Genomic DNA, 11,972 nt, shown 5'->3' on the forward strand with positions numbered 1-11,972 from the left:
TAAGCCTTTCCTCATTTTTTTTAAAATTCTTGTTTCTTCATTCTGTTATGGTTGAATGTTCATTTCTTCCTTTTGTTCCAAATCTTTGATTTCAGTCCTGGTTTCCTTCCCTTCACTCTTGGTTCCATGTATATATTTCTCTATTTCACTTTGCATAGCCTTCACTTTTTCCTCCATATTGGGACCATACTCAGCCATTCCTGTGAGCATCCTGATTACCAGTGTTTTGAACTCTGCATCTGGTAGGGTGGCTGTCTCTTCATTGCTTAGTTGGGGTTTTTTTTTTTGAGTTTTGATCTGTTCTTTCATTTGGGCCATATTCCTTTGTCCCAACACTCCTGTTACATTATAAGAGACAGAGCCTTAGGTATTCGCCAGGGCGGGGCAACCCATGTTACTGCATTGTGTTGCTGTATGTGGGGGAGGGGTCAGAGAGGGAACAATGCCACTTGCTCAGCTATCGGCTGGCTTTCAGTCACTTTCCCAGCTACCCACAAGCAAATTGGGCCCTCCTGGTGCTGATTTCCAGGTGGGTAGGTATGCACATGTTCTAGGATCCTGTGGGTCTCTCCAACAAACTCTTCTGTGAGGCCGGGAGTTAGTCCTTCCACTGCAACCCCTACAGTATTTTACAGCCATAGTTTTGGAGGCTTTCTTTTCCTGCACTGGAATCCTGGGTTGCACAGTCTATCTCGCTCCCCAGTCGTTCCTCCTGGTTTATGTGCACACAAATGTGGGACTGCCAAGTCCACCAGCTACAGCCTTGCCGCACATGCCCTCTCTGCCCTGGCTGCCCATCTCTGCCCCTCCTACCAGTCTGAATGAATGTTTCTTCTCTAACTCCTTAGCTGTCAGGCTTCCATACAGTTTGATTTTTCTGGCAGTTCTGTTTGTTTTTTATTTTTAAATTTGTTGTTGTCCTTTTGGTGGTGCAAGGAGGCAAAGTGTATCTACCTATGCTCCCACCTTGGCTGGAAGTCCCAGTCCTGCACTATATTCTTGCACTCCAATGGTATAGGTACCAGTTGTGTTTGTGCCTTTTTTGGGGGGGAGGTAGCTTTTATTTATTTATTTTTAGAGAGAGGGGAAGGGAGGGAGAGAAACATCAATCAGTGACATCTCTGAATGCTGTCAGCTAGAGACCTGGCTCACAACCCAGGCATGTGCCCTCACTGGAAATCGAACCAGTGACCTTGTGGTTTGTGGAACAATACCCAACCCACTAAGCTACAGTAGTCAGGGATGTTTGCTCCTTTTTGTTTGCAGCTTAGTGGAAAAGCCTGCAGGTGTCTCAGCTATTCAGGAGACACACTAATACTCTCCCTATTTCACTCTGGTTCTCTTCCTCTCAACTGTATCTGATAACCCAGAGACTTTCTATGTTACCTTCTTGAAGGAATAAATTTCTAGGATTGTGGAGAGGAAGTTTCCAAGTGGTGTGATATAGAAAAAATAAGATACAGAGACCAAAACACTGGAACAGAAGGAAAGAGGAGATACAATGGGGAGAAGAAAACTTCAAAAAAAATTATCATTAATACCTTCAGAGAGATAAGACTTTGCATTCTTGAAACAGAACAAGATGTTGTTTAAAGCAAATATTTAAAGAACAACAAAAGCTATTAGACCTTAAAACATGCAGAAACAAAATCCAATAGGAGCCCTGGCTGGATGGCTCAGTTGATTAGAGCATCACCCCATACACCAAAAAGGTTGTGGATTTCATCCCCCATCAGGGCACGTACTTAGATTGCAGTTTCAATCCCTGGGTGTGTATAGAAGGCCACTGATTGTTGTTTCTCCCTCACATTGCTGTTTTTCTTCTCTCTCCATCTCTCTTCCTCTAAGGTCAGTGAACATGTCCTCAAGTGAGGATTAAAAAAAAAAATCAATAGATTGGAAGGTTGAGAGAATGTCTCAGAAAGTGAAACAAAAAGACCAAAAGATGGAAAATAGGAGAGAAAATACACATTTTGGAGACCGAATTTAGGAGATCCAATATCTAAACAATAAGAGTTCCAAAGATAGCACCCAAAAAAAAGAAAGGCAGGGCCACCACCAACCTCTAGATCACCTTTGTATAAATGAGAAAAAGACACCTACGGGGGTGAATGCACTCTGAGCACATTGCTTAGAGTAGAAAAAGATGTGTGAAGAGAGTGATGTCCCTCCTCCAAGCATATGTAGCCTTAAACTAAAGCACACAGTTTAATGAATGGACTCCTGGTTACATTTCAATCCCCTCCTACCTCCTCAGCAGAGCACCTTTGTGTGGTGCACAAATTGCACAGCCATAAGTAGCAATCTTTATGCCATAGAGGAAATAATCAAGGACTTACAGACCTGAGTTTCACAATTGAAAAGGGCCAGCAAATGCTAATATCAATGGGTGAAAACAGACCCATATCAAAGTATATCGTTATGAAATTTCACTGTCTTGGGAATAAAGGGAATAAAGGGCTTCTGGAAAAACAAAATAAAATAAAATAAAACAAAACAGAAAAAGGTCACATGCACAGGACCATAAATCAGACAGGATTCAGATTTCTTAACAGCAAACTTGGACGTTTCCAAATTTCTTGTGACCATGGAGGCATTTCCTCAGGAAGTTAAACAAGGAGTTTACATATGACCCAGCATTACACTTGTGGCTACATACCCATAAGAACTAAAAACATATGCTCTCACAAGCACTTGTAAACAAATGTTTATAGAAGCACTATTTATTATAGCCAAAAAGTAGAAATATATACATGGAACCAAGAGTGAAGGGAAGGAAACCAGGACTGAAATCAAAGATTTGGAACAAAAGGAAGAAACGAACATTCAACCATAACAGAATGAAGAAACAAGAATTTTAAAAAAATGAGGAAAGGCTTAGGAACCTCTGGGACAACTTTAAATGTTCCAACATCTGAATCATAGGGGTGGTGGAAGGAGAAGAGGAAGAACAAGAAATTGAAAACTTATTTGAAAGAATAATGAAGGAGAACTTCACCAATCTGGTGAAGGAAATAGACTTCCAGGAAGTCCAGGAAGTCCAGGAAGCTCAGAGAGTCCCAAAGAAGTTGGACCCAAGGAAGCACACACCAAGGCACATCACAATTACATTACCCAAGATTAAAGACAAGGAGAGACTCTTAAAAGCAGCAAGAGAAAAGGAGAGAGTTACCTACAAAGGAGTAAGACTATCAGCTGATTTCTCCAAAGAAACCTTGCAGGCAAGAAGGGGCTGAAAAGAAGTTTTCAAAATCATGAAAAGCAGGGACCTACATCCAAGATGACTCTATCCAGCAAAGTTCTCATTTAGAATGGAAGGGCAGATAAAGTGCTTCCCAGATAAGGTCAAGTTAAAGGAGTTCATCATCACCAAGCCCTTATTATATGAAATGTTAAAGGGACTTATCTAAGAAAAAGAAGGAGATCAAAAGCTATGATCTTTATGAGCAGTAAAATGACAACAAACTCACAACTATCAACCAAAACAAAACCAAAAAGCAAACTAGGCAAACAACTAGAACAGGAACAGAATCACAGAAATGGAGATCAGCGGGGAGAGGGCGGGGGGAGAATGGAGGAAAAAGTACAGGGAATAAGAAGTATAAATAATAGGTACAAAATAGGCAGGGGAAAGTTAAGAATAGTATAGGAAATGGAGAAGCCAAAAAGCTTATATGTATGACCCACGGACATGAACTAAGTGTGTGTGCAGTGGGGGAATGCTGGTGGGAGGGGTATTGCAGGGTGGAGGGGAATATGGGGGAGAAAGGAAATGGGACAACTGAAATAACATAATCAATAAAATATATTTTTTTAAAAAAATAGTCCAGGATGATTATTTCTAATATATTTATCCCATCAAAGTCTAATTTCTATTTTTTAATGTTTTAAAATAAATAATTTATAAATAAATACACATATATGGGATCATGCTGAACATTTCTTACTAATACAGAGACATGACTGAATATTTTGGAGGACAGTGCATTAAAGTATGAATTTTTGTAAAGACCAGTTGCATTAATTTCCATTTGTACATAATTTGATTTATAGCTACATCATTTTAAGAACCCAATTCAGTGTAATATTGTACAGAAGTGCTAACAATAGGAATGAAAGTAATATACCTGCAGGAACTCAATGTTTAGCCTGGAATAGACTTCCACCCAAGCTTTGATAATTCAAAAAATTTTTTTTATTCTAAAGATGTAATGTATTTATTTGTAGAGAGAAGGGGAAGGGAGAGAGAAAGAGGGAGAGAGAAACATTGATGTGGTATAGAAACATTAATTGGTTGCCTCTTACATGTGTCCTGATGAGGTACTAAACCTGTAACCCAGGCATGTGTCCCAACTGGGAAGCAAACCAGCAACTTTTCACTTTCCAGAACAGTGTCCAACCAGCTGAGCCACACTGGCCAGGGCCAAAAAAAAATTTTTTTTAAAGATTTAACTTAATTCAGTGTTAAAGCAGACATACATAAATGGAGCTTTAATTAGAAATATTCTATTTTCAGCAAAATGAATTCCCTAAGTAATTAAAAGTTTTATTGAACTTGAATCTGTTTTGAAATCAATAGGTTTATAAACAAACTTAAAGGTTGATTCAGCAATTATTTTAGTTCAGATGTCTTCAAATAATTTATTATAACTCCTACAAAGGCAAAGCAAAAAATGTCTTATTTCTTATGGTTAGAAAAGCAAAGAAGTAGTATTTCTGTCTGAAAGAATTATGAAATATGTGTAAACTACTGCAAAGAGCTGGCATCCCTCCACCACAAGAGGGCAGTAGCACTCAACCATTATTAATGGGAATCCCACAGAGCAGGGGATTTTTTTCCAACCCTTGAGCCACAAGAATTTTTAAAACATGCAATACCTGTATATTTAATCAGGGGCACTGACCTCTTTTCCCTTAGACTGTCAAGTAAAAAATGACAACAATCAACACATCAATAACCATCATGTGTAAATGCCATCTCGAATCATAAATATATAGGACATATAATAAAATTGCATCTTATTGGTTAAGTCTCATAATGAGGCTTTGTCAGATTGGTTAATTCTTGATGCCAGAAATCCTTGTATACAAGTATAGGCACCTGATTTTTTTTTTTAAAGTCACTTTAGGGAAAAATCAAGATGGTGGAGGAGTGAATGGAAGTCACACTGACCTCCTCCCAGGACCAATCTGGAATTACAACTAAACTGTGGAGAAATCACCTGGAACAAACAACTGAACAATAGTGAGAGAGGAGCCTTATAACCTTGGATAGACAGAAGAATCAGCTTTAGCACAACCCGACTGGTAAGAGGTGTGGTAGAGACTCAAGAAGGCATGCGAAGCACCCATGGGCAGCAGCACCAGAAGGATATTGAAACGGCAAATTGGATCCTCCTGAGAAGAGCAGGGACTAAACCATAAGCGGGAATCTCTAGCCAACAGCACCAGAGCCCAAAATATACACAGATTACAACCAGCTGGAAAAAGCAGCAGGGTTGCTCTCTGACGGATGGGCAGCTGGAGACTCAAAAAGCTGTTTAAGAGGCCAATGCATAAAATTTTTGTTTGCAGCCACTTACTCTGGTCTCCAGCAAAGGCGGGGGCAGAGTGGGCTAGAGACACCTGAGGAGAGACTGGGGAAAAAGGTTTTGAAGAGAACTGAGAGAATGACCAGCGAGATCCTGATGCTGACTCCTCACCCATGCTGTAGCTGCCATCTTGCTCAGGCAGATCACTCCCCTGAGCAGCAACAGCATGAGGACCCAATAGCCCCACTCCAAGGAGGGACTCAGCCCCTCCCTGTGGTGTCTCTAGGCTGGTCTGCTGAGTGCAGAATGACTAGACTAACAGCTGAAGGAGTCAGCCTCAGACAGTAGATTCCTGGAAGTCCCGAACAGACTGCCTAAGGTCAGACAGGGTCAACAGCTGACATCATCAGAGGCAGATCCAGAAAGAAAAAACAGCAGTCCCCTACCATAGAAGTTCACACCACAAAGTCAGGAAATCAAGACAGATCAACTTAAGTGCAGAAGCAAATAAGAAGAGCCTCAAAAATAATGGGAAGACAAAGAAACACCCCCCACTCAAAGGGAAAGGAGGGATCCCCAGAAAGAGAACTAAATGAAATAGAGGCAAATAAACTATCAGATATTGAGTTCCAAACAACGGTTCTAAGGAAGCTCAATGAGCTCAGTGAGCTCACAGAGAATTACAAAAACTACAGGAAAACTACCTGCAAACTATATCAGCATGAAAAAAGGACATAAAAACTATCAACAAGAGGCAAGAGGAAATGAAGAATACAATTTCTGAATTGAAGAACACAGTGAAAGGAATCAAAAGCAGGCTAGATGAAGCAGAGGATCGAATCAGCGAGCTGGAGGATGATATAGAAAAGAGCTCCCAGAAAGAGCAAGAAAATGAAAAAAGACTCAAAAAGAATGAAGAGATGTTTAGGGAAACGCACAACAACCTGAAATGTAATAATATCCGTATAATAGGGTTACCAGAAGGAGAAGAGAATGAGGATGCACAGAGAACCTGTTTGAAAAAGTAATGATGGAAAACTTCCCCAATCTGAGGAGAGAAAAAGTCATGTAAGTCCAGGAAACAAAGAGGGTCCCAGTCAAGAGAAACCCAATGAGGCCCACTCCAAGACACATCATCATTAAAATGGCAAATATCAAAGATAAACAGAGAATCCTAAGAAAGCAATGGAGAAAGAGGTAATAACATATAAGGGATCCCCAATATGACTAGCAGCTGACTTCTCAATAGAAATACTGCAAGCCAGAAGGGAGTGGCAAGAAATATTCCAAGTCATGAAAAGCAAAGGCCTGCAACCAAGACTGCTCTACCCACCGAGGCTCTCAATGAAAATAGAAGGTGAAATAAGGAGTTTCCCACACAAAAGAAGGCTAAAAGAATACATCTCCACCAAACCAGCATTGCAAGATGTGCTAAAGGGACTGACTTTAAGAAGATGAAGAAAGAGAGTCTATGAATGCCCAGTTCCTTTCACAGTCACCAATACTTGATATTACCAATATTTTTAATACTTATTAATCTGATTGTGACAATGAAGTGTTATTTTAATTGTTCCTTTATTATTTGTTGAAACTAAACCTGTTTTTGTATATTTCTTACCTATCTCTATTATTTAAAAACCTTTATATGACTTTTGGTATGCTTTATCCATTTTTTGATTAAATGTTTGTAGAATTTTTGCACTAAAAAAACTATTAACCTTTTTTTAGATGTGTTGCAAATATTTTCCTATTATATTACTTGTCCTTTAACTTTTTTTATATGTATATTACTGTATAGTCTTAAATGTTTAATACATATTGTCAGTATTTTACTTTATAGCTTCTGGGTTTCAATATTTTACTTCAGGGTAAGAAAAATAATTTCTTAATTATTTTTCTGTAAAAAAAATTATGTAAAAATACAAAATAATTTTGTATTTTCTCTTAAAACTCTTTAGATTTTATGTATTGATTTTTAGCTCACCTGAATATTTTTGTATAATGTGTGAAACAGGGCTCTATATATTTGTTTTATTTCAAGTAATAGTGGTCCATGCACCTTATTGGTTGAATAAGCCTTATTTTCCCCATTGATTTGAAATATCAACTTAACCATAGATTACAATGTTAGATAGATATATACATTTGTTTCTAGAATGCCCATTTAATTTCATTGATCTACTTTGATTATTTCTCTGCTGGGGTCATGTTGTTTTAATTGCTGAGACTTTATAAATGACTTAAATTTTTAAAATATTTTATAATGAATTTTGACATTAAAAAATAAATAAAATCAATCTGCATTTTTTAAAAAAAGAAGGAAGGAACTACCTTTAGTGACAACATGGATGGAAATGGAGAATATTATGCTAAGTGAAATAAGCCAGTCAGTGAAAGACAAATACCATATGATCTACCTATAAGTGGAATCTATTCAACAAAATAAACTAATGAAAATATAAACCAGAGGCATGGAAACATGGAAGAGACTGAAAGTGACCAGAGGGGATGGGAAAGGACAATGGTGGAAAGAAGAGGAAAGGCGTAGACAAAGAACATGTATGAATGACCCACGGACATGGACAACAGAGTGGGAATTGACTGTGGTGGGGAGGATGGGCTGAGTGGAAGAGGGCATAGGGGGTAAAAGTGACACAACTGTAATAGAATAAACATGATTTTTTAAAAAGTCACTTTAAAGCAAAAATGGTAGGTAATTACTATTATTATTATAAATCAATCAAAATCATTCCCTTTTTTTGTCAGATTGGAAAAAAAATATATTTTGTTGTGCCGCAGAAATTTAGTAATTAATTTAGGTGTGCCGTAAGATGAAAAAGGTTTAAAATTTCTGCCACAGAGCAATGGAGGTTTCATTAAAGGAATCATTAGAGCCAGCTGTTAATGCATCAACCTCTCTTTGAAAAGGGCAGGAAAAAGGAACTTTGGCCCAGACAGGTTCAGAGCTTCTGTTCCTGGTAACAATAAAACAGGAAATAAGCAACAGAGGCTTGTGAAAGGGAGTGACCTCGCTCCCCATCCTTGTGTCCTTGAATCACCATGGAGATGGCTGACTGGCTTAATAACGGTTGCAGATAGGGGTGTATTCATTTGGATGTCAGATAAGAACACTGTTGCAGAAGCCATTGGAACAGAGCTCTTAATGGAGGTTAAGGAAGGGGAGAATAAAAGCTATGGGGAGCAGGAGAGTTGCTGTATCTCAGAAAATCAGGACTGGTTTTAGAAGTGTTTTAGGGTGAACTTTTATTCAATTTTGATTCATAACATTACAATAATCAAAGTAATCTTTGTAGCCTATTGCATTACCTTGGTCCAGAACCTAAAAAAATACAAAAAGAGTTGATTATAACAAATGCACCTCAATATTTTAAGTATGTATGTTGATTGGTCTAGTATTTCCCATAACATGAGATGAATCAGGTATATTTAATGTACTCTCACAACCAGCATTTGTTTTTGTTTTTATTCATAATTGTCACTAATGTTACCGGGTTATAATGTGAAAGGACTTACTATTTAAAACACCTAATTTAATTATTCCATAATTTAATGTTGTTTTAACATTTATTGAATACTTATAATTGGAAGAAAAGACAGTGCCTCTGTGTGTGTGTGTGTGTGTGTGTGTGTGTTAAAAGACAATTTTAGAACATTGTGTTCACGTTTTAAAGTCAGTTTCAAATAAAAATTGAGACTTGTGAATGTTTTCCATTCTTTGTGCCTTCATGTTGATAGAAGAAAAGTAAGTTAACCATGTTCTATTTTGTCATGTAATAGATATCCCTAAATGACATAATTATCATTGTTGTTAAAGAGCTATGGATAGATGACATTTAAAACCTCTAATTGAATTATAAGTATCATTTATGGTTTATTCAATTCAAGTTAGCCGACATTTATTGGGCTAGTCATTGCATGAGACACTAGAAGTAAAAAAATGAATATAACAAAACAAAACCAAACAAAATAAGAATAAAGCATAGACCTAAGGGTGGAAGGCACCTCAAAAGTTAATTTTTTTTGAGCAACTACTCTGTGACAGGTTTCTTATTAATCTTCATAATAATTCTGAGGTATTATCCATGTTTTATGGACGAAGGGCTCAAAACAATTAAGTGTGTCCTGCTCGAGGTCCCAAGACTAGTTGGAGTCAAGATAGGGACCCAGACCTGTTCAACTGTACAGTATATTCTCTTTCCATTGGACCATTCTATTTGTATTTTAGTCATTGATATTAGGGCAGTCGGTGATGCAAGTTGTGAAAGAATTCACAAAGAAAAGAAAGTGTAGAGAGTAAAGTTTTATTTACTCTCCAAGAAAGGAGAAGGGCGAGGTGTGGATAGATACACCAGCATTGAGGGGTGGGGACTCTGAATTTTCATGGGATTATAACTGGATTAAAAAAGGGTGAGTGAGGTTGCTGTTGTGGGGCCCCTGGGCTGCTGGGGCGTTGTAACACGAGGCTGTAGTTTCAATGTTATCTTCTGTCTGTGGCTGTAGGGAGCAGTTAGTTCTCTTCTTGCTTTCCAGTGATTTCCACTCCTTGGGATATAAACTCAAAGGAGTAAATTGTCAGTCATGTTCAATAAGGTCATAGGCCAGCTCAGCAAATGGTGCCACAATAGCAAATGGCACTGACTCTATCCTTTCAATTGACTCCTGGGCAAAAGTAACTTTTATAAATGGCAGTTTAATAGTTTGCAATTTAACAAATGAATCATAATGGTGTGCTGTGATTATATACTTAAAAATAATTTTAAATTAGGAAATACCCCAAACATAGAAGTTTGAGACTTAATACTTGTGTAGTCATTATGAAGCCATATTATATCTTACCTTAACATTGTGCATGTTTGAGTCAGGCTTTTTTAAAGAAATAAAACATCATAAGAACAGCTGAGACTTACCCCCTCCCTGATGCTACTTCTTCTTCTTCCCTAGAGATAACACTACCATGAACTTGGTGTTTATGTGTGATTTACTTTTACTACGTGCTTATGAGTCCATAAACAACATATTATTTTGCAGGTTTTAAAACTTTTATTTTTTTAAGATTTTTTAAAATTTATTTTTAGACAGAGGGGAAGAGGGGGAGAAAGAGAGGGAGAGAAACATCAACGTGGGTTGCCTCTCATGTGCCCCTTACTTGGTGGGGACCTGGCCTGCAATCCAGGCTTGTGCCCTGACTGGGAATAGAACCATGACCCTTCGGTTTGCAGGCCGGCCCTCAGTCCACTGAGCCTCACCAGCCAGGGCAAAACTTTAAAAAATTGTATACAAAGAATATATTCTGCAACTTACATTTTGTGCTCAATAATGTTTTGAGATTTATCCACATGATATATGAAGCTTTAGTTCTTTAACTGTTAAATGTTGTGTAGTATTCCATTAACTGAATATACCAAAAATTTTTAATGCATTGTCCTGTGATTATTTAAACAAGATTCTGCTATGGTTTTGACTCCAAACATATCTAAAAGACTCTGATCATAATACTGTAACTTATATTTTAATTTAAAAAGTACAAAACTATCCACACTAACTTTTTTTTCCTTTGGTATAGATCATTCCCGAATTGAAGTATGGAAATTTGGTAACATCGTCATCGAGTACCTGTACCACTGGTCACACATCTGTTTAGCTCTCATGGAGATAAACAAAAAACTAAATAGTTCTGTTACACCTCCCTTGCCCTCCAAGACTGACTCCTGTGTGTATGCAAAAATGCCAGGTGGAAGCATGCTAGGTAAATGCTAATGGAATTGGTGCTATATTTAGGATATTTTTGTTATGTTCAGTTTTGTTAACTATAAAATACTTCCAACTGGAAAGGAGTGCCACGTAGACATATTCTGCTCCTAGATACTTACCTCAGCACTTTCTAAAACCAAAAGTGCTACCTAAGGAGAAATTTGATCTAAAAAATACCCAGTGAAGGTAGCCATAACCAAAGGCATATTATAGAATATATTTAAAAATTTCCTTTTAGTTTTAACTTTCTATCTGCCGTGGAACTATTACGGTTGATTAGACAGAGTTATTTTAATTTTTTTAAGGCACAAAATAAATACTGCAGTTTTAGGAAAAAATGGCAGTTTTTACATCAAAATAGTAACTAGTAATATTTTAAGAAATGGACTGGGAATTGTTTTTCCAATTTTTCAGACGTATATAAGTACCACCCTTCCTCCCCATCACCCACCTCCCACCTCCATACATACTTAAACAACTTAAAAGTTATTTCAATGAATATAAATTCTTGTGGGAAAATGTTTATCCATTTCATAGAAAAAAGAAATCACCTTTAAAAGAAGAATAACAAAAACCTCTCAAGTTCAAGAACTGCAGAAAGAATTTATATTTATTTAAGACTTGTTATTACAGCAAACTTTACTGCTTTCTTGTGAGATTTCATCTCTG

General features: G+C 37.4%; 1 protein-coding gene across 1 annotated transcript in view; it reads left to right on the plus strand.

Annotated features, from left to right (window-relative positions):
- Positions 1 to 11,309, plus strand: part of EFCAB5 (EF-hand calcium binding domain 5) — a 109,540-nt gene extending 98,231 nt beyond the window's left edge. The window contains exon 24 of the mRNA XM_054572997.1: positions 11,116 to 11,309. Within this exon, the coding sequence (XP_054428972.1) occupies positions 11,116 to 11,309 (194 nt within the window). The remainder of the gene's footprint in view (positions 1 to 11,115) is intronic.
- The last annotated feature ends 663 nt before the right edge of the window (positions 11,310 to 11,972 follow it).

The sequence above is a fragment of the Pteronotus mesoamericanus genome, unplaced genomic scaffold (genome assembly GCF_021234165.1).
Source record: "Pteronotus mesoamericanus isolate MK-2021 breed Mesoamerican mustached bat unplaced genomic scaffold, CSHL_Meso_final contig_246, whole genome shotgun sequence".
In the NCBI taxonomy this organism is placed as follows: domain Eukaryota; kingdom Metazoa; phylum Chordata; class Mammalia; order Chiroptera; family Mormoopidae; genus Pteronotus; species Pteronotus mesoamericanus.